Raw genomic sequence first — 26,982 nt, forward strand, 5'->3', positions numbered from 1 at the left:
AGCAGAGAGCCTGATGCGGGGCTCGAACCCAGGACATTGAGATTAGGACCTGAGCCCCATCAGTGTGGTTCTGATGCAATTCCCTGAGGCAGAAGAAACCAGGGCCATCCATAAAATTCTTAGAGCAAATATTTTTTTAAACATTTTTATTTATTTATTTGACAGACAGAGATCACAAGTAGGCAGAGAGGCAGGCAGAGAGAGAGGGGGAAGCAGGCTCCCCGCAGAGCAGAGCCTGATGTGGGCCTCGATCCCAGAACCCTGGGATCATGACCTGAACTGAAGGCAGAAGCTTAACCCACTGAGCCACGCAGGCGCCCCAGAGCAAATATTTATAGTGGAAAAAGAACCACAGATTTTATATATCATGTTCAAACATTGTTATCGGGTTGTACATGAAACGTTATCACAAAAAATTCGGCAAACTAATCTCATCGTAGAAATCACTATTAACAGCAAGATTTTCACCAGACCTTAAAGCAATAGCTAAATTCGTGCGATATTTCTAAAGTTCTTCCTTCCAATTTGTTAACACTGAGAAATTGTTTCAGAAATACCCAAATGTTTTCCAGTTTATTCAAATCTCTCGTCAATCAAGATCATGTCTTCACCTAAACCGACAGTAACTATTCTCTATGGAATTGGTTGAGATTATTTTTAGGTGAATCATCTCCTCCAACTTCATGCAAATGATTTCATTTCCTTGTTCTGATTTCCTTACATTTTCTAGAACGCTATTTTTAATGCTTATTTCACAGATGGTTTGTTTTTGTTTTTTTGTGGTGTTTTTTGAGAGAAGCTATTATCTCTCCAATTTAAAAAAAAAGACTTAATTTTTAAAAACATTAAGTGGTCAACCTGTTTTTTTTTCTTTTTTGGCAAGCTTTTCTTAATATTATCAATAGCGATGGGCACACCAAATGACTGCGACAGAGCAAACAATTCACTTTCCTCTGAAGACCACGATTCCTCCTCATTTGAGGTTAATCTGCTATTTTACTTAACTCTTTCAAGCAGCTGGAATCTTGGGTAAACTAAATCTAACTGTTTTAACAGCATCTAGCTGGCATTCTTTTTGTGTTTCTGAGGGCAATTATAAGGTCAAATATGCTACATGTCCCATCAAGCGTTTCCATCTTTGGGCAGATGCAGAAACTATCAGCTAGGACCCTTGAATTATTCCAAAGCATATCATCATCGTTGGCATCCTCGAAGCCACGTATAACAAATTCAGATTCTGTGCCATGGGCTGGCACAAAGAAGGCTTCTGGGTTTCTGGCCAAAATTTGGGCTTGTTTACCTTTTCCTTTATGCATTGTGATAGATAGCACCATTATTAGTCTTCTCTTGGCAATTTTTAAAGTATTAAATGAAGGCAAAGCTGTTTCATTTGATTTTTTAAAGTTTAATGGAATCTTCTTTGAGTAACATGATTCACAGCCTCCACATTCAATGCCAATGCCCAGTAGAGGTAGGCCACTTCGCTGTTCAGTCCAGCCCGACACACCTGGGAACAGAAGAGTAGTATGAGTGCTCAGTAGTGCAAAACCGATCCTCAGGTGCTGTGATGAGTGTTACTCTGATTTCTGAGAACCACTGGAAACAGTCACAAATAGAAATAGGAGGAAAGGCAAGACGAATGGCACCATGCCGAAACAGTATTTTAGGTTATGAGAATCTATGACATTCAGTCCACCTGAGAGGGAGGATTTAATAAATGTACTAATTTGTCTTTTCCATCAGCTGAAGCACTTTCAATGGGGAGCATAATGAATAAAAGAAAATGGGATGTCTCCTTCCAACTGGAGTGTGGGTGCAAAAGACTTTCATTCCTATAGTGCAACGAAGAAAACAGGGGGGAAAGTGGTACTTTTCTATGTAGTTAGTAAGTCAATACAGACATTTTAATGAACTGAATTCCTCTTCATAGAGTACAGCTCTTCATAGAGTACAGAATGCGGTAGCAACATCCATGCCTGGAGCAGAAGTCTGGTTCTCACACTGGTGGAAGGAGGAGCAAAGAGGAAGAGAAGCAAACACAGTCTTAGATGATAAGTCAGATTCCATTAATCTACTTTCTCCCACGCAGACTCAGATTTTGCAAAGAATAGAAAATAGAGTGAACAGCAAAGTGAGCACTTAGTCCTCCACATTCTGGAAGTGCTGAGACCCCAGGCCGCACCGGGATTAACTCTAAGGTGAACCAAATATATCTGAATCAGGCTCATGGATCATATTCTGACAAGATCAAAAAGGTGAAGTGGAATAGAATTAGAGGGCTGGGCTGAATGCACATGAACGCAATGTAATTAAAGCTGTGTCCCAGCTCCAGAGTCAGCTTGACTCTTGGAAGAATCTGAATGGTAAGCCCCTTACCCAGACTCAGGAAATGGCTTGCATTTGGGGGGAAATAGGAACAAAATAAAAATAAAACATTACGTAACAATCTCCACCATTCATTTACACACAATGTCTGGAATGGGATAAAAAAAAATAACAAGACATGTGGGGGCATCTGGGTGGCTCAGTCGGTTTAGAGTCCAACTCTTGATTTTGGCTCAGATCATGATCTCAGGGTTGGGGGATCAAACCCTGCATTGGGCTCCATCCTCAGTGGGGAGCCTACTTGAGATTCTCTCCTCTCCCTTTGCCCCTCCCCCTGCTTGCACAGGCATCCTCTCTCTCTCTCTCGCTAATAAATAAATAAATCTTTTTAAAAAGTACAAGACATGTGAAGAAGCAGAAAAATTTGACCCATGTCAAGAGAAAACACAATCAAAAGATATAGACCCTAGATGCCCAGTAATTGAAATTAGCAGACACACAATGTGAAAAATAATACAAATATGTAGAAGAATCTGCAGATAAGGATAGCTATAATGGATAAGGGGATGGGATATTTTGGGAGATAAATGGGAACTACAAAATTGCAAAGGAATTTCAAGAACTGAACATCACAATATCACATCTGAAATAAAAATGTATTGGCTAGGTTTCTGGACACTGCAGAAGAAACTTCCAGTGAACTTGAAGGCAGATCAGTATGAATATTCCAAACTAAATCACAGAGAAGAAAAGATTGAATAAAATAAAAAGAGCACTTGTGACCTATAGGATAACATCAAGGAATGTGACATATGTGTAAGTCAAATCCCAGAAAGGTAACGTGGGGAAAATATATTTGAAAAAATAGTGGCCAAATTTTTCTCAAATTTTATTTTAAAAAATCAATTCATAGACCCCCAAATTCAACAAGCCCCAAGCAGGATAAATACAAAGAAAACACAGAAGTCACAAATTGTTTAAAACAAAAAACTAATATCTTAGAAGCAACCAAAGGGGAAAAGAGACATTATATACATTAGTATGATAAAAATGGCTCAGTTTTTATCAGGAATAATAGGGAACCAAAGACAAAAGAAAAACATCTTTAAAGGACTGGGAAGAAAAACTGTCAACTGTGAATTCTACATCCAGTGAAAATACACTTGAAAAGGAAAGGCAAAATAAAGGTAATTACAGATAAACAAAAGCTTATTTAATCTATTGCTAGTATATGCACGCTGCAAGAAATGACAAAAGAAGTTGTTTAATCTGAAAGGAAATGACACCAGATGGAAACTTGGATCTATGCAAAGGAATGAATAGCACTAGAAATGGTAAATACATCTGTAAATATGGAAGACTACACTTCTATTTTCCTTATTTCTTTAAAGACAGTTGGACATTTTTTATTTTTTATCTTATTTTATTTGACAGTTGAACATTTTTTAAAGATTTATTTATTGAGAGAGAGAAGGGGAGGGGCAGAGGGAGAGGGATAGAGAGTCTTAAGCAGGCTCTGCACTGAGCATAGAGCCAAACTCAGGGCTTGATCTCATGACCCTGAGATCACCACACAAGCTGAAACCCAAAGTCAGACATTTAACCAACTGTGCCACCCAGGAGCCCCAAGACAGTTGGACATTGAAGCAAAAATAGTAACAATGTAGTCTATGTTTATTTTTATAAGTACATGTAAATTATAATTTCCATTTGGAAAGGAAATAGAATTATATGTTGAAAGGTCTTTATTTATACATGAAGTAGGATAGTGTGATTTCAAATGATTTTGAGGCAAATGATACGTATCGGAACCCCCTGAATGAACTCCAGAAAATAGTAAAAGGGTATTGCAGCAAAAAACGCAATAGAGGAGATAAGACTTTTAAATTTTAAAATCAGTTAATCTAAAAGAAAGAGGGAAAGAAGAAACAAAAGAGCAAAGAATAAACAGGACAAATAGAAAACAATTAGAAAGAATATAGGTAGATATAGACCTAACTATATCAATTATTTTATATATATATACACACAAACATATTTTTAAAGATTTTATTTATTTATTTATTTGACAGAGAGAGACAGTGAGAGAGGGAACACAAGCAGGGGGTTGGGAGAGGGAGAAGCAGGCTTCCTGCTGAGCAGGGAGCCTGATGTGGGACTCAATCCCAAGACCTTGGGATCATGACCTGAGCCGTAGGTAGACGCTTAACCAACTGAGTCACCCAGGTGCCCATATCAATTATTAAATTACATATAAATGGGCTAAACACCCAAATTAAAAGGCAGAGCATGTCGGGCAGGATTTAAAATATACACGGTTATATTCTGTTTAACAAAGACACACTTTAAATATAAAAACACATTTATATTGGAAATAAAAGGATAGAAAAAGAAATACCATGGGAAAAAATAACCTTAAGAAAGCTGGAGTGGGGCACATGGGTGGCTCAGTTGGTTAAGCGACTGCCTTCCGCTCAGGTCATGATCCTGGAGTCCCAGGATCGAGTCACACATCGGGCTCCCTGTTCGGCAGGGAGTCTGCTTCTCTTGCTGACCTCTCTCATGTTCTCTTTTTCTCTCAAATAAATAAATAAATAAAATCTTAAAAAAAAAAGAAAAGAAAGCTGGAACGGCTGTATCTTCAAATATTTGAAACAAAAATTATGAGAACTAAAAGGAGACAAATAATAATAGACAAAAGCACACTTATAGTTGAATATTTTAACATTTTTATATCAAAGTTGATGAGAAAATCAGACAAAATAACCAATAAGGATTTAAAAGATTTGAACATCATTAAACAATCTAACCTAATTAACATGAATAGAAGACCACATCCATCAACTACAAAATACAGACCCTTTTCAAGTGCACAGGGAATATTTACCAAGAGAGAACATATGCTGGGCCATGAAATAAATCTTATTAATTTTAAAGGATTGAAGTCATCCAGTGTATGTTTTCTACCAACAACAGAAATCAATAGTGATATCTAGAAAAGCACTCAACTTTCAACAAGTAACATGCTTCTAAATAATTCACAAGTCAAATCACAAGGGGGAATTAGAAAAAAAAATTTTTTAAGATTTTTATTTATTTGACACAGAGTGATCACAAGTAGACAGAGAGGCAGGCAGAGAGAGGGGGGGATCTGCTTAGTGGGGAGAGCAGAGAGCCCAATGTGGGGGCTCGATCCCAGGACCCTGAGATCATGACCTGAGCCGAAGGCAGAGGCTTTAACCCACTGAGCAACCCAGGTGCCCCAGAAAAATGTTTTTAATTGAATAGTAACGAAAATACAATATATCAAAATTTGTGGAATATGTAGTCTTAAGGAAATAAATTTTTAATTTGAAATGCTTATAGTAGAAATGGTTTAAAATGATCTAAGCCTCCAGGGGCGCCAGGGTGGCTCAGTGGGTTAAAGCCTCTGTCTTCGGCTCTGGTCATGATCCCAGGGTCCTGGGAGAGAGCCCCACATCGGGCTCTCTGCTCCGTGGGGGGCCTGCTTCCTCCTCTCTCTCTGCCTGCCTCTCTGCCTCGTTGTGATTTCTCTCTGTCAAATAAATAAAATAAAATAAAAAAATACAAAATAAATAAAAAAATTTTTAAATGATCTAAGCCTCCATATTAAGAAGCCAACAAATACAGAACAAATTAAATAGGAGGAAGAAAATAGTAAAAGAGTGGAAACTTATGAAATAGAGAGGCAAACCATAGTAAAACATTGAGAGGTGAACGTTGGTTTTTCAAAAAAATTAATGAAATTTACCATCCCCTAGCAAGATCACCGAAAAGGAGACGGAAGAGACAAATGACCAATACCAGGAATATCATTATAGAGACCACAGATATTTAGGACATAAATAAAATAATATGAATAACTTTGTCACAGCAGATATGACAACACATAAAGTGGAAAAATTTTTTTAAGAACACAACAAAATTACATAAGAGGAAATAGAAAGTTTAGCCCTATATTGGTTAAAGAAATTGAATAATTAAGAACTTGAAGGAGAAAGTGCTGCTGTCTACAACTTCACTTTAGGAATGCACCAGAAAGTAAGATTGGCTGATGGATACAGAGAAGGATATTTGATTAGGAAAGTATAACAACATGTTAATCTAGGAAATGGAAATGACTGTCATTATCCAATTCTTTTTTTTCTGAGTGGTTTAAACTTTTCATAATGAAATTTTAGGTAAAAAAAAAAACCCAACATTTTCCATAAAGAAATTAACCCATAGGTAAATCCCCAGGACCATATGGTGTTGGAGTGAGTAAAACCACTTAAGAAAGAAATACCATCCTTACACACTTTTTCTCAGAAAACAGAGAAAGATGGACTACTTTAGTACTCATTTTTTTTTTTTAAAGATTTTTTTATTTATTTGTTTGACGGAGAGAGAGATCACAAGCAGGCAGAGAGGCAGGCAGAGAGAAGGAAGCAGGCTCCCTGTGGAGCAGAGAGCCCGATGCGGGGCTCGATCCCAGGACCCTGAGATCATGACCTGAGCCGAAGGCAGCGGCTTAATCCACTGAGCCACCCAGGCGCCCCTTTAGTACTCATTTAATGAGACCTGCATAACTCTGATACCAAAACCTGACAAGGACATCATGAGAAAAAGAAATCGTAGACTCATGTCCTCATTAACACGAGCACAACAATCCTTAGCAAAATATTACTACATTGAATAACACACCATGAACAAGTATGGTTTATCCCAGGAATGCAAGGTTGACTTAACATTTAAAAAGCAATTCTTGGGACACCTGGGTGGCTCAGCTGGCTGAGCACCTGACTCTTGATTTCAGCTCAGGTCATGGTCTCCAGGACCTGAGTTCCAGCCCTGCATTGGGCTCCATGGTCAGTGTAGAGTCTGCTTGGGATTCTCTCTCTCCCTCTCCCTCTGCCCTTCCACTTTCTCTCTATCTCTCTAAAATAAAATAAAATAAAATAAATAAAATGCAATTGTTCCGTATTATTCATAACATCAACAAAATAAAAGAGTAAAATCTCGTACTTATCTCAGTTAATATTGAGAAAGCATTTGTCAAAATTCAATACCCATTTATGATGAAAATTTCTAAATGAACAAACTAAAAATAGGAACTTCCTCAATTTGATAGACTATGTCTGTGAAAAGGGTGGCTCAGTGGGTTAAAGCCTCTGCCTTCAGCTCGGGTCATGATCCCAGGGTCCTGGGATCGAGCCCCGCATCGGGCTCTCTGCTCAGCAGGGAGCCTGCTTCCTCCCCCCCCCACCTCTCTGCCTACTTGTAATCTCTGTCTGTCAAATAAATAAAATCTTAAAAAAAAAAAAAAAACATTCTACTCAATGGCAAAAACCTGAGTATTTTCCCTTAGGACCAAGAACGTGGCAATGATGGGGCTCTCCTAGCTTCTTTTGACACCGTACTGGAGGTCCTAGCCAGAGGAATAAAACACAAAAAAAGAAAAAAAGGCATACAAATTGAGAACAAGAAGTAAAGGCATGATTCACAGAAAACATTATTGTGAACCTAGAAAACACTAAGGAATTTATTTAAGAAGCTATGGAACTAATAAGTGAGTTTTAAGATCCAAACACCAACAAACAATTTAAAAAATAATATACTGAAGAATAAATTTAACAGAGGATGTACTAAACTTTGCCAAAGGAAGACATATCACATGTTCATAACTGCAGGACTCGATATTAATTGGCAACCTATCAGTTCTCTTCAAGTTGGTCTAGAGAGTCAATGCCATCTCAATAAAAATTTTAGCAGGTTTTTGAGGAGGGGGTTCAAATTGACACGCTGATTTAAAACTTATATGCAAAAGTAAGAGATCTGGGATAACCAAAGCAATTTTAGAAAAGAAGAACACAGTTGGAAGATTTGTACCTTCTGACCTCAAGACTTTCTATAAAGGAGAAGAGTCTATAGTCGTGAGGGGAACGTAGCCGTACAGACCAGTGGAACCGGGTCTAGAAATAGACCCCCTCTTGTTCAGTGAATTGATTTTTGACAATGGCCTCAGAGAAACTCAATGGGGGAAAGGAAAGTCTTGTATCTAGTCTTGGAGTAACTGGGTGATCATGGGGGAAATGACAGACTTGCCACTCTGCCCACTGCAAACTGAAAACCAGACAGAATGTGTCAAAAGGCTGTTTTCAGACTTGGGACTGTGCCTCCGAGACAGGACAGGAGGTCAGCACGGCCCCGAGGTGTGGTGGGGACACCCCAGACGTGCAACCCCGCTCCAAGGAAGGCTTCTGTGGGCAGGGGCTGTAGGAGCCAGGGATGGGGGGGCTCTGGCCCCCCAGGGAGTGTGGCAGCAGGAGAGCTCAGCCTCAAGCAAGGAGGCTGCATCTCCAGGGGGACATGCGCTGGACGTGCGGTCCCCTGCTCCACAGGATTGAGGAGTCCCACAGCCTCCGAGTCTCAATCCCCTCCCCTCTGGTACCAGAACACTCAGCAGGGACCGTCCTCCACCCAAACCCCCGCTCCTCCCAGAGGCCAGTGCTGCCCCAGGCTCCTGGATGCAGGCTGGGCGCGGAGCTACTATTCTTGGCTGTAACCTAAGCCAGCTGCCCATTAAAATTCCATGAGTTTCGACGGCTTGTGCTGCAGTTGATATTTCCAATTATTGTGAAATTAAAATTGTCCCTGTGCTTTAAGGATGATTGCTGGCGACGGCAGCTGGCAACTCGGGGCCCCGCGCTGTTCCCAGGCAGAGCTTGGAAAGTCTCTGGAAAGTTCTCTGAACAGGAAAAGACAAAGGGCAGTCTGAAAATGAGGGAGGTGGGGGGTCAGGCACGCGATTGGAATCTGAATTTCCATGTTCCGGGCTCCTGGGACTAGAGGACCCGCAGCAGGCAGGCTGCTCCCAGCCCCACAGCCGGACTGAGGGGTGGCACTCCCCGCAAGTATGGGCTAGACCTGGGGTTAATTTGGACTCTGACCCTGGGGGTTGAGGAACCCAGGCAGGTAGAACAATGCAGGGGGTATCTGGAAGCGGCATAGAGGGGCAGGCTCAAGGGTATGTTGGGGAAGGGACCTGAGGCAACAGCTAGAACAGGAGTGCAGTGTGTCTGGGAGCCCAGGGCAGCCCTCCACAGTGCTCCCCTGTACGGGGTGGGGGGCCGTGCCACCCTCTGCCCACCCCTGGAACAGGGCCTCGGGGGGCGGTGCTGGCTGCCGACCACGGCCTCTGTGCCCAGCCCCGGCTCCAGAAGGACAGAGCCCGGGAGGGGCAGGGCTGACTGTGGGCCTCCCCCAAGGAGGGGCACAGCCAGTCTGGGGCTCCAGATCCCTGGCTTCTCCAGGGCTCTCCCCCACACCCAGTGGCCCTCCTGCCTTCCTTCTGCTTCAGGTTCCATGTACACAGGGTATGGGGGGCATCGGCCATCAGGTCCTGCACAACCCCCGCTCCTCTTCCCCTGAACGGTCCTGACCTCTCCTGAGCAACCCCTGGCTGCCTCCCAGTGCGCCCGCATCGCCCCTGCCCTGCCAGCGGGTACATGGGCCTCACGGTGCCTCCCACGCTGCCATGATGGCATGCTCCCACGATGCCACGTGCCATGATGCCACGCTCCCATGATGCCGTGATGCTGGGGGGAGCCCCACAGAGCTCCAGGAGGAGCCCGGGTCTGCCTTCCTCTAGACGAGCCCACCCCCAGGCCTCAAGGGCACAGAGGCTAGAGAGACTGAGGCCCAGGAGCAAGGCCTGGGATCAGATCCGTCAGGCTGGTGGGCACATGGGTGAGCACTGGGGCCAGTGACCGCAGGTGTGCAGGGGCGGGAGGGCACTTACATGGGGAGCATCTCTCCCAAAGTGGGGAGACAGGAAAGAATGTGCTGTGTCAGGCAAGACTCCCGCCAGAGACATCCTCCTCCACTCAGGGATGTCCTCCCCCCACCAAGGACATCCTCCCCACCCCAGAGACATTCTCCCCTCCCCAGGATGTCCTCCCCCAAGGAACATCTCCCCTTCAGGAACATCCTCCTCACCAAGGGACATCCTCCAGAGAAACGTCCTACCCCCAGGGACATCTTTGTCCCCCTGGGACATCCCTACCCCCAGGACATCCTTCCCCCTCCCTGGACATCCTCCCCAGCCAAGGGCGTCCTCCCTGCCAGGGAAGTTCTTTCCCCTCCCACCCCAGGAGGATTTCCCCTCCCCCAGGGACACGGCCTCACACCTTTTGTCCGAGTGTCCCTCGTTCTTCACTCTGATTACAGTCCTCTCTGTTTCCATTTATCCATAAGCACTTCATAGCTTTGGTTGTTATGAATGGGAGTTTTCCTGTTTCTAACAGGTTATTAATAATGTAGAAAAAAGGAATCTTATGTACTAATTCTATATACTTCTCTCTTATTAACCTTATAGGGTTTGTTACAGGTGTTACGATCATAGCATTAGCAAAAACAGATAATCGTTGCCTCTCCTTTTCCAACATTTGCACCGTGATTTTGTCCCTGGCTGCTGCTGACCCACAGTGACAGTCCTACTGGGTGTGGCTCTCACTTGTTTGCCGGTGGGGGCAGGGCATAGTGTCACCTGTGTCCCTTTCCCAGCAAGTCCTGTTACGCTGGGGGCTTTTCAAGGGACCATCTGAGAGCTGCAGTCTGATGGAGTCCCCCATGCCAACTTGGTGAATTTGGTAATTCTGCTGTACGTTCTCCGACTGCAAAGGCCCTCACTTTTCTCAAAGAAGCCTTACTTGGTTGTGGTATCTTATGTTTGCTTGTATTTTATTTAGACTTTCACTTTATTTTGCCGTTTTTTTTTTTTTTTTTTTTTTAAGAATCAGGTTGGGGGCGCCTGGGTGGCTCAGTGTTGAGCCTCTGCCTTCAGCTCAGGTCATGATCTCAGGGTCCTGGTCTCTCTGCTCAGCGGGAAGCCTGCTTCCCCCCTCTCTGTCTGCCTCTCTGCCGACTCTGCCTGATCTCTCTCTCTGTCAAATAAGTAAAATATTTTTTAAAAAAACTTAAAAAATAAAGAATCAGGTTGGTATTAAGGCTTTGGTTGGTTCAGACATGAACTGGGATGTTTTCATCTTTTTTAGGGTTTGCAATAGTTCAGACAGCATCTTAGGAAGGCATTTTGATAATTCCTACCCTTCTGATCCTGCGATCCTGCACATAGGAATTGACTGCATAATATATACGAGCTCACATAGAAAAAAAAGCAAATTAAAAAACGGGCAGAGGGGGCACCTGGGTGGCTCAGTGGGTTAAAGCCTCTGCCTTTGGCTCAGGTCCTGATCCCAGGGTCTCGGCAGGGAGCCTGTTTCCCCCTCTCTCTCTGCCTGCCTCTCTGCCTACTTACGATCTCTGTCAAATAAATAAATAAAACCTTTTAAAAAAGAAAAAATTTAAAAAACGGGCAAAGGATCTGAAGAGATGTTTTTCCAAAGAAGACACACAGAGGCCAACATGAAAAGACACTCAGCAGCACTCACATCAGGGAAATGCCAACCAGAACCTCATCCCGTTAGGATGGTGCTCATCGGAAAGACCAGAAAGAACCAGTGTTGGCGAGGATGTGGGGAAAGGGGACCCACGTGCTCCACTGGTGGGCACACGGGCTGGTGGGCCTGCTGTCACACGGGTGAACGTGGAGGATGCATCCAGACGTGCGACCCTCTCGTGACAGCCTGGCCTAGGAGAGTCAAGTGCCCGGAGGCAGAAAGTCAGGTACCAGGTGTCAAGGGCCAGGAGTGGAGAAGGGCAGGATGCTGCTCCCCAGGGACACAGGGTCAGTCGGGGAGGGTGGAAGGCAGGCGTGCTTGCCACCGTGGGAACAGACTTGCTGGTTCACGGAACTGGATCCTCAGAGTGGTTAAAACAGTAGATTTTACGTTGTGTGTCGTTTACTATATTTAAAAAAAAATTATGTGGAAATGCTAAGGACTTAAAATATTCGAGCAATTTGTAAAAAGAATAACAAGGTTGAAAGATGGACAATGTCAGATTTCAAGACTTACCGTAGTTACGACAGTTACGTGTTGACACAAGAATAGAGATCATCACTCACAGACAGAAGGCAGACTGTGGATGGAGACACACACATCTGGGGGCAATTTATTGGTTGATTTTCAAAGTTTATTTTTTAGTAATCTCTCTACCCAGTGTGGGGCTTGAACTCACAACCCCGAGATCAAGAGCCGTTCACTCCACCCACTGATCCAGCCAGGGGCCCTTAGGCAACTTATTTTTAACAAGATTCCAAAACCATTCGGCAGTGGAGGGCCAGCCTTGTCCGCAGACGGTGCTGTGACTCTGGCCCTCCCTCACCTGGGAGCCATGGAGCGTAGCGTGGGGACTTTCCTGGTCAACTTTGAGTTCCCCTAGACCTGTTTTGTCTGTTTTAAGAACGCCTGCTAGTGAGCACAGATCACACAGGGATGTCCACTGCGCCACTCCCAAGAGCCCGGAAGGATCTGTCCCTCGGCAGGGGAGCGGCCCCACGGACGGCCCCCGGGGAAGGTGTCTGTGACCCTAATCAGGGCGGGCACAGAGACTCGGTGTGGAGACAGATGCACATGCCCACTCCCCGAGCGTGTCATACACGCACATCAGGGTACCCAGGAAGGGCTCACTGGAGACCAGGAGTTCCCTGGTCGCCTAAGGCCAGAAAGCCTGGCACCAAAGGCTGTTTAAAAGGAGAGCGGTAGGTAACCTGCCAAAGACAGCGTGGCCCGCTCCCAAACGCGGGGTGTCCTCCTCCTGTCCTGGCGAGGGCCAGCCAGCATCTTCTCCTGCCCTGGCCCACTCACAGCTGTGGTCAGAACATCCACAGGATGTCCAATGAGGTGCGCGTGGCTGCCCGGCCCACATAGGCCAGCACGCCCTCACCCTCATCCCAGGGAGCGGCTGTGGCTCTGGAGGCTGCCGAAGTCCCACAGTGCTCCTGGGGAGATGACCTCTGCATTTCCGGGATTCTGTCCTCCCTCCTCTTCCAACACATGCCTGGTTCACCTTGAGGTCCCTGCACCTGCTCACACCTCTTCCCCTGCCCTGACCAGTGGTGGGGGTCACCACTCTGGATAAACAGGACATGGTGGGGGGGCGGGGATCACTGAAGACCAGCAGTGGCACGGAGCAGTGATATCGCCTGGGAAGACAGCGGTGATGGTGACCTAGTGCCCTACGAGGTCCGTGGGGGACCGCTGCTCCTGGGGCCTGTGGGTCTGCTCCAGTAAACACACCTCGTGTGCGACAGTGGCTGCAAATGGTGTCCCCCATCGACAGAGCTGGAGAGTCCCGTGTTGCTCTCAATGACACATCTGTGTTTTGGAAGCCAAGCCGAGATGTGCCAGGAAACCACACTCCTGGAAGGGAAGGCGTCTCTGGAGCCGTTTGAGGGATGGGACCATGCTTTGGTCTAGTTACACCTTCAGGAAGTAGGTAGGTGACCTGAGGGGGGCATGTGGGGTCCCACTGGGCCCACCCGAGACGGACGGGGGCTAGGCCTGTGTGTGGTGTGAGTGTCTGGACTCGGAGTCCTGGAGATGGCAGCTAGCACAGGGTCGGTCAGCGCGGGGACTCGTGCTGGACACCAGGGAGCTCTTGTTGGACAGCGGGACACATTCTTCACGGGAACACACTTTTCACCTGAAGGGACATGGGTGCCTCTTGGAAACAGACAGCCGACCCCGCCGGGAGAACAACTCATGTGGTTGTGGTGACTAGAGCCAAAATTCCCGCTTTCGCGCTGAGATCAGAAGGAAAAGAGCTGCTCCCACAGCCCTGAGCCTGACCACCTGCCACGGCAACGGCTCTGCTGGTTAGCAGCCGGGAGAGTGATGAGAGCGCATTTCTGTGGGGGTCTGCCCTGTCGTGGGCACAGAGACGGGCCTGACTTGGTGCCGTGGGATCCACGTGCCCAGTGCACGGCGGGGCTCCCCAGGGCACCATACAGACTGAGTTCACGTGGCGACCTGCCTTCGCGACAGGGGAGTCCTGCAGGTGGGGTGTGCACAGTGGCCCATACGTGTCAGCGAAAGATCCCTTTCTTTTCCAAATGCCTATCCGTGCGGTGTGGGATCTTCTGTGGACGGTTGCACATCCTGTGGCCCTCAGAATCCGGAGCTGCTTGGGGCAGCGCTGGGGGCAGCCTGCTGCCGTCTCTCCAGCCAGAGATTGGGGGGCGTGGAACACCATGCCCCTCTTCTTGCGAAAACCTCTTGTTTGAGAAAATGTACTTTTCATGCAGTTGTCATTGATGTCAACATATAATGGGTTTATTGTTATTTTTAAATGAGTACCTTTTTAAGTCTTAGGTTTAATTTCTCATACAGTCGTCTGTTGGGTGTCAGTGTTGGTCATGAGGGTACACAGGAACACAAGCAGTGACATCTTCAGTCCCCTCCAGAGCATGGAGGGGCCCTGCGCATGCCCACTCACAAAAGGGCCCACCGCCCCTCGCAGAGTCTGGGCTCCTGTCTCTTGACGTTTTTCTGGTTCAGACAGACAGCACAGCCTTCCCGGTGCTACATGAGGTCTGGCTGGTCTCCTTCCATCCTCTGGCCTCAGACTCTTTGCCCCATTTCCTTTTTCATCTGAACTTACAAACACTTTCTTCAGGGCTCGCTGGGGCAGCTCAGTCAGTGAAGCACCTGACTTTTGATCTCAGCTCAGGTCAGGATCTCAAGGTCGTGAGTTCAAGCCCCATGTCAGGCTCTGTGCTAGGCATGGGGCCCACTTTAAAAACAAAACAAAAAGCTTTCTTCCATTTCAAAACAAAAACCCACAATGTTACTGAGAATACTGTTGGAATTACATTAATAAAATGATGACACTACTTGGGAGCGTTTGGGGGTATACGGTTCCCACACACGCTCAGGAATTGTTTTAGATTTTACGGTAAAACCAGAGTTTCCTTAGTGTTGATCCTGGACCGTTCTGGTTAAACCTGTTCATAGATTCCCTGCAGTTCTCAATCATGACTGTGAGCAGAATATTCCATTCTCATAATCCACAAGTTCAGGGTGGTTTAAAGAGCTCTTGATCTCTTGTGTATCTGCTTTCTGGGAATAGAAAAATATCATCTGAAAATAAAGGTAATTTTCATTTCTTTTATCCCGCTTGTTTTGTTTGTCTTAATGCATTAGCTAAAAATGCCAACGTTAAATAATAATAAAGGTGAAAGGATGCACGTTCATCTGGTTCCTGATTTCAGTTTTCGGTATTAACAGGCGGTCTTGCTGGATCTTATCAAATAGCTTAGCATTTACCAATATGGCCACATCCCCCCGCACAACATCCTTCTGTAACTACAGAAGAAATCAGAGATTCGCGACAGATACAGTTTATGGAGGGCGTGACGTGGGTAGTTGCACTGACCTCCGCCAGACTGCACCTGCCCTGCTCCAGCCCAATGGAGCTTGTGGCAGCACCAATTCAGCGAGACGTGGAGAGAGTGAGCGTGGACCCCATGCTCAGCGAGACAGCTGGGAAAATAAAACAGTGCAAATGACCCCTAAGTACAAAGGCAGAAATGCTACATAACACATGTGCCCACAGCCTTCCGCAGCTATGGGAACACTGGTGTGCCACGGCCATGGTCCCAGGAGCGCCAGGACGGTCATGCAGAGCTGCAGTCTGTCGCCACCTAGGTGATGCTCAGGCACAGCCTGAAACCAGCCCCAAGCTCGGGTCGGCAGCACACGACGCCCCTGAGGTCTCCGTTGCAGCGGTTGCTGGGGCTTGTCCCGTGCCCACCTCCCCAGCACGGGTTCACGGACGTGCTGCTAGCCAAGACTGGCCTTGGTGGGAACACTGGCTATTTTGGCAGAAATTGGCAAGTCCACACGTCAGCAGAACCACCGGTCACACCTTCACTGCACCACTGCCTTTGGTCCCAAAGCAGTGTGGTTGAAGTCCCTGGCATGTGTGCCGGGGGGGTCCCCAAGGTGGCTGAGCTGGGGGGCGTCTGGCCCCTCTGGGCTCCACGGCTGCCTAGTCTCTTGCCCACCGCAGCCAGGCCTGGGGCTGGCCTCATACTCCCTGGGCGACCACAGCAGCTTCAGATGAGCTGGCTGTTATCACACCGGGATGGCTGGGGAGGACTCCTGGCGGGACCTCTGCCTTCACCCAGAAGGCGCTTTCCTGGATCGTAAGTCAAACCACTTCACCTGCCGGGTCGTCTCAGAACCCTGCTGTGTGGGCAGCAATATGCCAGTCCCAGGCAGGGAGCCCTGCATCCCTGGCAGCTGGGAAACCAAAGCCCCAGTGGCCAACAAGACTTAGGAGGAAGCCAGCAGAGAACGGTCTGGAAAGGTTTTCCTCCTGGTGATAGAACAGAGGCGGGAAGGTGAGCTTATCCCTTGTCGTCCCTGCTCTTCCCTCCTCGTGCGGCGCGGACCGCAGCCTGCTGTCATGACTTTGCCCTCCTTGCTCGGCTGCCTTCCCAACCAGAGTGTGAGTGCATGAGGCCAGGTCTCTGACTCATCAGTGCCACCTCCCTGGGCCCAGAGAACCGAAACCTGGGCACCGGGCCTTGCTCTGTTAGTGTCCTCATGGGGAGGCCTTCGGAGGACCCGGCACTCCGAGGAGAGGGCAGCAGGTTTTCTGGGCCTCGGCCTGGGGTCAGACAAGACCACCGTCTCCCCCACAGGAGGGTTTCTTCTCCGGACATGAAGCTGTCACTGGCCAATCCCTGTTCGTGTTCGTGTTTGGAACAGACCAACCTGTGAGCTGAGAACGTGAGCTCTGCTTCCAGGGAGTCATGAGAAATCACACAGTGAGTATCAAAGGCCATTGCGAGTACCACTGACGGTGACGGTGTTGGAGGACAGATGCCAGGAGTTCTTCTGAAGGATCCGGCTGGAGCGAGACTGGCAGCCATGGCCTCCCTTCCCCAGAGCAGCCCCAGGGCGGGCGGCAGGCCATCCGCCCCGACCCCGGGCCCCGGGCTGGCGCAGCCGGCCCGCACGGTGTCGCCGGCCCTATGCGCTGGACTTAGCAATCATCTTCTCCAGCAGGCTCATCATACGCTCCTGCAGCTGGAGGCTCTGCACCTGCAGCAGGTTCTGCTGGTCCAGCACACGGCGTACCTCACGGCACGTCTCCTCCACGGCGCGGCTCAGCCTCCGCTGCTCCTCCAGCATGGCCTCCAGCAGCCGCAGCTTCTTCTTCTGCAAGTGGCCGCTCTGCACCTTGCGCTTCTTCACGGGCCGCTCATCCGACCTGGAAGGACAGTGCCGCGTGGGGATGGCAGGCCGCAGGGTCGTGGCTCTGCCCGCCTGACATGCCCAGCACTGCCCCACCCCCACCCCATGGTGGCCCTGAGCAGCTGGCAAGGAGGGACTGTGGGCACCGCCACCCTGTGGGACCCGAGGCGGTCCAGTGATCTGGGTCCCAGGGCCATCCAAACCCCCATAGCCTGGGTGGACAGGGTACACCTTGCCACAGGAGCAGCCCCAAACCCACGGAGCCGGGTGGGGTGGACATAGGCCTGGGGGGGGGGGCTCGGTGGAAGTGGGGGCAGTGGCCACACCAGGGGAGAAACGAGAAGGACTGGGTGGCCAGGGGCACTGTCCCATGGGGACTGGAACCTCTGGTGGTTCCAGGGAGGTGAAGGCAGCGGGTGCTGCAGCCGGACCCTGTGTTCTCTGCTCGGGGGCAGTGAGCACCCTGGTCTAACAGGCCACCTCCCACCAGGCCCCCCCAGGCCTTGCCAGTTCCCTTGTCTGGACCCTGTGCTTTGAAGCAGAGCAGCGCCCCGGCCAACCTCAGGGCAGGACAGCAGCTCCCATGTCCCAGCCCTGGTGCGGTGCCTGGGGGCAGCTGTGGGTCTGGGAACCGGGTCAGCCCATGGAAACACCTGGCCGTAACCCTCAAGTTTCCAGCCGATTCCGTCTGGCCGTCACAAAGGCATTTTTGTTTAGGGTCTTTGCTGAGAAATCCAACGCAGGGAAGGGGCGCCAGACAAACTGAGCGGCAGCCCCAGATTTCACACTCCCCAAGACCCTCCTCATCTCACCCCCGTCTGACAGACCTACAGCCCACGGCTGAGGAAGAAACAGGGCCACACTCAAATCTGCTCTGTGCCTTCTCTTCCCCAACCAGCCAGCTCCTAGTCACCCCTGAAAGCTGGTCCCAAATGTCCCTCTGGTTCCCAGGCCTCCACACCCCGGAGCTGTGCTTCCTGTGCACCTGTCTGTGGGCCTCCCGAGGGCAGGTTCATGCGGCTGGTGCTGGCCAAGCAGGACGTTTATGAAGGACAGCAGAGGGGACAGGCACGCCTGCTGGTCTCAGCTGAGGAGCATGATCTAGGAGTTCAGCCCAATTCCCCTCCCAGCCAGCCTTGCCAGGGCAGGGAGGAGGAGGACCCCGGGTCAGGGTCTGCTGGGGGTGACGGGGAGCCCAGGAGCCAGAAACTGGGGGATCGGTGGGGGAACACTTGGTCTTCCTCTGTGTGCCAGGCCCCACCCTTCTCTCTCATGACACTCCCAGCCATCCTCAGACTAAGTGCTGATTTATCCCCATTTTACAGAGGTAGACTGAGGCCCAGAGAGGTCAAGGACTTTCCACACAGCTAGAAAGTGATGGAGCCAGGAGATGAACCCAGACTATGGACATGATGGCCTGAACTTCAGTATCTCCTGCCTCCCAGTCTGACCAGCCTGTCTGAAACCTCTTTGAGGCTTCCCCGCCTGAGGCCGCCTGTCTGCAGCGCTCCCATCTGAGGTCCCCCCGTCTGAGGCCCCCCAATCTGAGGCCTCCCATCCGAGGTCCCCTGTCTGAGCTCCCCCCGTCTGAGGACCCCCATCTGAGGCCCCCCGTCTGAAGTCCCCTGTCTGAGGTCCCTCCGTCTGAGGCTCCCCATCTGTGGCCCCCGTTCTGAGGTCCCCCCGTCTGAGGCCCCCTTCTGAAGTGCCCCGTCTGTAGCACCCTGTCTGCAGTACCCCCATCTGTGGCCCCCCGTTTGAAGGCCTCCATCTGAGGCCCCCCTTTGAGGCCCCCCATCTGAGGTCCCCCCATCTGAGGCCTCGCTGGCTGAGGCCTCCCCATCTGAGGCTCCCCCGTCTGAGGTCCCCCAGTCTGAGGTGCCCCTGCCTGAGGCCCCCTGTCTGCAGCACCCCATCTGTGGCCCCCCATCTGAGGTCCCCCATCTGAAGTACCCCCTCTGAGGCACCCCCTGTCTGAGGTCCCCCATCTGAGGCCCCCATTTGTGGCACCCCCATCTGAGGCTCCCCGTCTGAGGGCCCCCCGCCCGTGGCCCTCCATCTGAGGGCCCCCATTTGAGGCCCCCCCATCTGCAGCCTCCCTGTCCTGGGCGCCCTTGCATACCACCTAGGCCTTGGCAGCCAGCCAGGGATGGCAGAGGATGCCACCGCCCCAGAGCCACTGCCCCTCTCCTCTCCCAGTCCCCTCTCTGGCCGCCAGGCTCCTGGCCCTGCTGGAGGTGGAGGCAGGGAAGGAAGACACACACTACCTGAACTTAAGGGACAGTAAGCTGGAGGAGCTGTCGGAGCGATCGTCTTGGAAGCGGCCTTCGTAGGAGCACTGGTTATACGGTAAGTACAGAGGGGTGGACTTAGCAGACGGTGACAGGGACGCCTCGGTCTGGGACGTGGAGGGCCCCGGCTGCTGGCCGTCCGGCAGTTTGCCATCACAGGACTCGGGGACCTTGGCCAGAATCCTATCAATGGCTAGGTAATAGGGCCAGTCGGGCGGGACGGACTCGCTATCTGTCATGCATTTTAATTTCCTGAAACGAGAGACACAAGAGCCAAGGGTGAGAAACGGAGCTGCCCCCGGCCTGTTCCACCTGGCCCTCGGCTGAGGGGTGCTTGGGGGCGTTGGGGCCCCAGGGAACCACTCTTGGCAGACAGCCTCCCCAGAAAAACTGGCCAGGCTCCAGGGCCAAAGTGACATGAGACAGGGAAAGAAGTCAGGCTGGGGACCTACCCCATGGTGGGCACTAGAATCATGCACCCCAAACATGAGTAGGATCGTCTGTGAGCGCCGGGGCCCGGGGCTGTGCTGTACTGATTCTGTCCTTGCTGGTCTGTAGTTTCTAAACTCCCTACAAGGAACAAATCCTGCTTTTAAGTTAACCAGCAATAATAAAATACATCATACAAACATAGAAATAAAATCTTCTGATAACTATCATATAAAGCAAACGTAAGACACGATAGAAGGATTGTGTTTTTCCAAAGAGAATGCCTGAGAAGCAAGATCCACAGAGTAAAGAATGCAGGCTTCAGTGTCCAATAGACCTGAGCTGTGGCTCATCTCCACCACTTTGCTGTGTGACCTTAGACAGGTTCATTAACCTCTCTGAGCCTACATTTTCACATCAGTAAAATGGGCACAAGCAAAGTAAACTCCTCACAAGGTTTAGGGAGAATTTAATAAGTCAATGCCCAGTTCTGGCAAACAGCAAACCGACCAGATAATATTCCTGACTGAAGGTACCAGGAGGCAGCAGGGCTGGGCCTGACATTCCCCATTCCTACTTATACTCAGGGGCCAAGGGTATGCACAGCACAGCTCTGCCCATCGTGGGCTGGGCCCCTACCGAGCCCTGCATCCTGCTCTTCCCTGCAGACATACCTTCTAGGTCCCTGCGCCTTGGCTGAATTCTGGGAGCTCAGGGAAGGGAGACACAGCTACAGGAGAGCTGGGCAGCCCTGGCCAGGCCTGGAAGGAGGCCACAAGTTGTGGGGCGGGGGGAGTTGCTGTCTGCCCCATCTGACCCAGCCTTAGTCTGTGGCCCTCCCAAATAGGCAGGCCCTCAAGCTACAGAAACCCTTGTGGCCGGATGGTTCCTGCCTCCTGATGTGGGGTTCCTGCCAGCATGGACCCCTAGTCACGCTGGTCACTGGAAATACTGAGCTGACCATCTGAACTAGTTGCTTTCAGCAAATGCACCCACCTGGACAGCACGGGGGTCTGTGGCTCAGGGCAGTAAGCCAAGGCCCAGCCATGGCAGCAGGTAGCCTTAGGAACAGCATCCACTGAGCAGAATGTCCTCAGCAGAAAGCCAGGCACAGGCCACAGAGGGAAAGGCATGGCTGCTTCATCTCCTGATCCCAGGACCACCCATCACCCTGGAGGCCTACACAGATTGCAGGTGCAGGAAGTAGAGGACTGTGCCTGGGGCCCACATCCAGACTCTGCCTAGGCTCCCCTCCAGCCCCTCCGGAGGCCCCCCTGTGTTTGTTCTGACCACTGGCCAGGTTACTCCTTGGAGAAATGAAGGAAGGCCTGCCTTTGACACAGGAGACCCCGGAAGGGTATTCCAAGAAACCATGCTCCAAGGAATGCAGCTACTCAGGTTTTCTTACCCTGACAACCTTAATATGTAAAGAGCTATAGTGAAAAAATAAGAAAAGACTTTGCTGTGGGAGGCTTTCCGGGTAGATGGGAGGAAAGAGATAAAGAACTAGTCAACCAATGAAAGCATCAGCCTGTTAAAGGCTTGGGCAAGCCCCTACTCCGCTCTAGGCCTCAGTCCCCCCCCCCCCCCCCCCCCCAGGGAATGGGAAAATAAAGTGTTGTATATGTGTGCAACCCTTACCACAGCAGCATCTGGAATGGAGCCCCACTCCCCAGGTCTGCTGCACCCTCCTCTCCTACAGCCTTCTTGGCCCACAGCCCCCACCTCCAGGAATAGAACACAACACCTCCCCTGGGACTCTGCAGAAGGCTCTCAGGATAAATAATTAATAACTCGGCCAGACACCAATCAGAGCCCATGAATTTGTGAGTCAGATGGGCAACTCTCCCCGACCAGGCATAGAGGGGTGCGGCATGTGCATGGAGGAGGGGGGGAATGGGGACACACATCTATGGACAACTCAGCCCTCCAGCTAGTGGCTGGAACTGAACATTGTTTATGTTGTGACTGAGGCCTTCAGGCCCTTAGCGGCTGCCTCATTTCTGGCCCCTGGGCCTGCCTGGGAGCTGGGGCTGCAGGCAGAGATGGGCCTTCCGGCAGGTCCAAGCTCTGGAACTACTTCTTCAAGGGCCATGAAAAGTTAACAACTGAAAATGGTCAACTGAACGTCAGAGGCCCTGGGAAGCCTCTGCATGCATCCAGGCCCCAGACGGGCTGGGAGCTGCAGGCCAGGAGGGGCAAGGGGTGGCCCCCTGTCTACTGTTGGCAGAGCAGGTCCCCTCAAGGTGCCCAGGGCAAGCCTGTCTATACCCAGCCCTGACAACACCTCTGCCTTCTGCTCACAGCAGCCGGTAGGAGCAGCAGGAGGACACTGGGGCTGGGAGCTGCTGGGTACCTGCATGTGCTCCGGGGACAGTGTCCCTCTCAGGCACACTGACAGGTCCACCTCTGTCAGTATGCCCTAAGGGCCCCCCCACTCTCACTGCTGCTAGTTCCCCCCACAGCCCCTAGCTCTGGGGCAACCTTCCCCCCAGCAGGACCCTGGCCTGCCCATGACCCTAGCCCTGCCCATGACCCTTGCCATGGCCATGACCCAGTCCACACCTGTGACCCTGGCCACGCCCAGGGCCCTCTGCACACAGTGACTGTCTGCAGACAGGCCTGGATCCCACCCCCACCCCCGAGGTGCTGGGCCTGTGGGGCTGGGGCTGTCTCCCCACGGGGTGCCAGACTGCACCCACCTGGGAACCCTGTCCACAGGCCCGACCCAGCAGCCTCCCTCAGGCTGCCAGGGCAAGGTAGCCACAGCAGGAGGGGTAGAGGCAGATGTGGGGCCAGGCCTGGGTCCCCATGGCTTCTTTCCATAAATAAGGCCCCTTCCATGAGTGGGGGCCTGCTGGGTACCCCAGCATCAGCCCAACGACACATCTGGCTCACCAATCATGGACCATGCTGGCTGCACTCACAGCTGGGCTTGGTGGCTGCCAGAAAGGACAGAGTATGAGCACCGGGCGGGATCTGCAGGCCTGGGAGTGGAGCCTCCTTCTCGCCCCTGGCCTCAGTTTCCCTGTTTAGCCGAGCCGTGCCTGGGAGGCCGGCACGCAGTCTCACCGAGTGGGAGCTGCCTGTGGGTGGCTTGGGCAGGGGTTTGGGTGCGGTGCCGCCAGGTGACGGCCCGCCTTGCTGGGCCTCAGCTTCCCCACCTCAGCGACAGGAGGCAGCGGTTCATGCAGGCCCCGTGTTGCGGCCAGGCTCTGCCCACACATGGCCTTCCTGACTCAGCAACGAGGGGCCTGTGGCAGCCCGCCGATGCGGGGCCAGGGCTGGGCCAGTGTAGGGCTGGGGCATGGGGCGTGGGGCACGCAGGCACGTGGTGCGCAGAGCCCACCTGTACTGGAAGGTCATGTTGGTGATTTTGATCTTGATCTCCTCACCCAGCCGGCGCTCCCCCGTCATCTCCAGCAGCTTGCTGGCCATCTTCTCGTACACCTTGGCGTTGCGCTTGGTCTGCTTCAGCTCCTCGAAGAACTCCTCCCAGACGAGCATGAGGCCACGCATCTCGGCGTCCGTCCAGTTGCGGGCGCGCCGGTGCTTCTCCGTCTGCGGGGACACCAGGTAGCCGGGCACTTCGGCTGCCGCCATGTTGGAGGCACCTGCGGGGTTAAAAGAGGGCGCTCAGGCGGGCCCGTGGCCTGCACACCAGGGCGGGAGCCCCACTCCTGGAAGGCAGCTCGGCGCTCAAAATGGGGCCTACATCTGACAGGCAGGAATTTAGTTAAAAGCTTTTAAACGGGAAACGTCATTTTGATGTCACGTTTCCATAGCAACAGAGCAACTGCATAAGCTACAACAACAGAAACCTTTTAACTGAAAGCACAGGAATCAGGGCTGCCCTGACGGGCCATCAATATTGCAGCAAGCCGGCCAGACCCAAATCGGGTGGCCTGGCGCCGGCCCCGCCTCCCAGCCCAGCCCGTCGGGAGCCTGGCATGCAGTGGGCTCCCTGAACTTGGGGACTGGGGACCAGGCCGCGGCCCCTCCGCCCTGCCCCACTCACACAGGCCAGGGACCCAGGAAGGGCCAACGATGAGGGGAGTCAGGGAGGGACAAAACGAGGGCCCGGGCAAATGAAGAGGGAGATGCAGAGGTGGAGAGGAGGATGGGCAGCGAGGCGGATGCCTAGGGGAGACATAGAGGAGCAAAAGCCACCCGCGGCAACACACACACACACACACACTGACCCTCGCCTATCCACAACATGCTCCACTCCCAGCGTGCCCTGGCCAATGTACTCCCACTTCATTATGGGAAATGCACCAAGGCCAGGCCAGGCAGGGTGGCCTGTCTCCCTCCGTGAAGGTGGGACAGGTGATGTGGGGTGAGCGGAGAAGCCAAGGCCGTTCTCAAGGCCAGGGAGTGGTGGGCAGCAGGTGGCTGTATCTATCTGTCTCTCCCATCCTGGGCAGCCCCAACACAGCCCTAACCTCATCCTGCTCAGCACCATCTGCCCTTGACCTGCTTCTGCCCAGTAGGTGGCATGCTCCTTGCAACCCCAGTACCTCACGGAAAAGGGTTTGCTAAAGTCTTGCTGGGTAACTACGTGAGCAAATGAAGGGACCAATCTCAGGTAGCCCCTCCCTTCCCAAGAGATCAAGACTTGGCCTTTGGACTTACTGGCAAACTCCTACTCATTCTTCAAAGCCCTATTCTGACATCGCCTCCTCTCTGTAGTCTTGGTTTTGGTCTTTCTTCCCTTTTTCCCTCATGACAATTGGATCTACATCGAGCCAGGCCATTTTATTTTCTACTCTAGCTGTGTGATCCTGGGTTCAGAATACTTGCAAAAGTGAGAACATAATAATTTGAGTATTCTCTGGATCCTGGGCACTGTTTTAAGAGCTATAGACAATATCTCCCACTTTGATCCTCATGGTTATTCCCATTTTACACATGAAAAGCCCAAGGGGTGGAGAGGTGAAGTCAGCCTGTGGGCAAGGGGCTGGCTTGGAAGTGCGTCTGACCCGGTGCTGTGCTGTCTCCTGAAGGAGCCCAGGCTGGCAGGCTCCCAGCAAAAAACACCTGTCACCCCTCCTATGTGCCCATGGTCCTGGGCAGGGCACAGAGGACGTGCAAACTGCTGTGTGCCTGTAAACCAGTGCAAACTGCTGTGTGCCTGGCCAATTTCCCCACCATTTCCTGGGGTCTCCTGGGAGGCCCCCCCAGTGCTGACAAGGTGGCTTCTGGCCATGGCTAGGGTCCTTGGCCATGGGACCCTCACCATCCCTCAGCAGGTCTCCACCAGGGCTTGACAGAGGCTCATCCTGATGTCTTGAGGGCCGGGGCCACGGATTGCCAGCATCAGCAGGGCTGGGAGGGCACACTGCAGGACAAAAGTGAGCTCTGCAAGGCGACACAGGGGTGCTCACCAAGGGCCTGGTTCACCAGGAAGGCAGAGGGCACTGCGGGAAAGAACCAGGCTCACATTGGCAGCAAGGCCGGCTTGCAGGAGCACAAAGCGGAGTCGTCAGGGAGACAGTGTGACCATCCCTGGGGAAGTGTGGGGGGAGTGGGAGTAAAGGTGGGCTTGAAAGCCAGGCTGGGGTGGGCTGAGGTGCTCCCTGGGGCTGGTCAGTGGACGTCAGCGGGAGGGTCCGCCAGGGCAGGAGACCAAGGCCACAGAACCCATGGGGACCATGGAGAAAAAGCGCCACCTAACGGCACCAACATTCAAAATTAAAAGGTAAAACCCCAGTGGCTTAAGTGCAGGGGCCTGCTGCACCTGCTAGACAGACCCTAGCCCCGCCTCCCAGGCATAGGCGCCCAGCCAGGCTGCTTGCCATTTGTGGGCTTCTGGTGGTGGCCTGAACCCAGGGGAGGGACTCCTGAAGTCCAGGCTTTACCACGGTTAACAGAAGTCCTCCTCAGACCTGGCCATGCTCCCAAAAGCTGAGGTTGGAATGGGGAGTTGTCAGGTGCAAGGGCAGGAGGTGCCCAGGCTGGGTCAGAACTGGAAGTGCGTTGGGCGAGGGCAACAGGGGCACGTGTGTGGGCACAGAGGAGCCTCTGCCCCGCCTTCAGCAGGTTCTTGGTTCAAGGCCTAGCCCTGTCATCAACTCCCTGTAGGAGCTTCTTCCTCTCTGGGCCGCCGGGGTCACCTGGGGTCACAGGGACACAGCTACCTGGCCAGGAAGCACCCCCCAGGAAGGCTCAGGGCTGCTGTACCCTCCAGCAAGCCCCCAGTGCTCAGGCAAGGGCTTTCCCCCATGGCTCCCAGGGCTGAGCGGGGCTGCCTCCAGGCACCTCCTGAGACAGGGGTGGGGGCCTGAGGGAGAGGCCAGCAGAGCACTGAAGAGGACAGAGAGCAAGCTGGCCTGGCTGGGGACAGTGAAGCTACGTCAGGAAGCTGCTGCCCTGAGGCCCCCAGCCTGCAGGCTAGCTGGTCCTACTGCTGCTGAGGGGCAGCTGCCGGCACACAGGCATCACTGTGCTCAGCGCTCCAGCAAACAGGGATCCCTGAGGAGGGGTTGGCATGTCCTGCTTTCCCTCCACCAGTGCGTCCAGAGGGGTTGGGGCAAGAGGCTGGAGTCCAAATGTCTTTTCGGGTTTCAGGGGGCACTGGAAGTCCCCAAAGAGGGGAGTGCTCAGGGAGGCCTCCAAGCACAGTTGGCTAGGTGGGGGTGCCCTGTCTGTCCTGTGCTGGGAGGGGCTTCATACCTTGGCACAGCTGCATGGCCTCAGTCTCTGAGGGATGGGGAGGCAGAGGGCCAGGGGCTGGGCATCCGGCAGCACCTGCGGGAAGAAGGGTGGTC

The 26,982-nt window shown here is 51.9% G+C and overlaps 1 protein-coding gene across 1 annotated transcript; it reads right to left on the bottom strand.

Annotated features, from left to right (window-relative positions):
- Positions 1-15,042: 15,042 nt before the first annotated feature.
- On the bottom strand, positions 15,043-26,936 carry MSANTD1 (Myb/SANT DNA binding domain containing 1). The gene is made up of 4 exons (XM_045997575.1): positions 26,888-26,936; positions 23,562-23,826; positions 19,760-20,035; positions 15,043-17,508 (listed from the first exon to the last, which is right to left on the bottom strand). Exons 1-4 carry the CDS (start codon positions 26,901-26,903, stop codon positions 17,268-17,270), a joined length of 798 nt encoding a protein of 265 aa, XP_045853531.1. The 5' UTR covers positions 26,904-26,936; the 3' UTR covers positions 15,043-17,267.
- Between the last annotated feature and the right edge of the window lie 46 nt (positions 26,937-26,982).

This window comes from Meles meles, chromosome 2 (assembly GCF_922984935.1).
Source record: "Meles meles chromosome 2, mMelMel3.1 paternal haplotype, whole genome shotgun sequence".
In the NCBI taxonomy this organism is placed as follows: Eukaryota; Metazoa; Chordata; class Mammalia; order Carnivora; family Mustelidae; genus Meles; species Meles meles.

What these genes read in the sequence shown, in the direction of transcription:
- MSANTD1 (XM_045997575.1), bottom strand. An exon ending in AACATGACCTTCCAGTACAG is followed by an intron (nt 20,036 to 23,561) that starts GTGGGCTCTGCG and finishes CTCTCGTTTCAG; the next exon opens with GAAATTAAAATGCATGACAG. An exon ending in TTACTGTCCCTTAAGTTCAG is followed by an intron (nt 17,509 to 19,759) that starts GTAGTGTGTGTC and finishes CTGTCCTTCCAG; the next exon opens with GTCGGATGAGCGGCCCGTGA.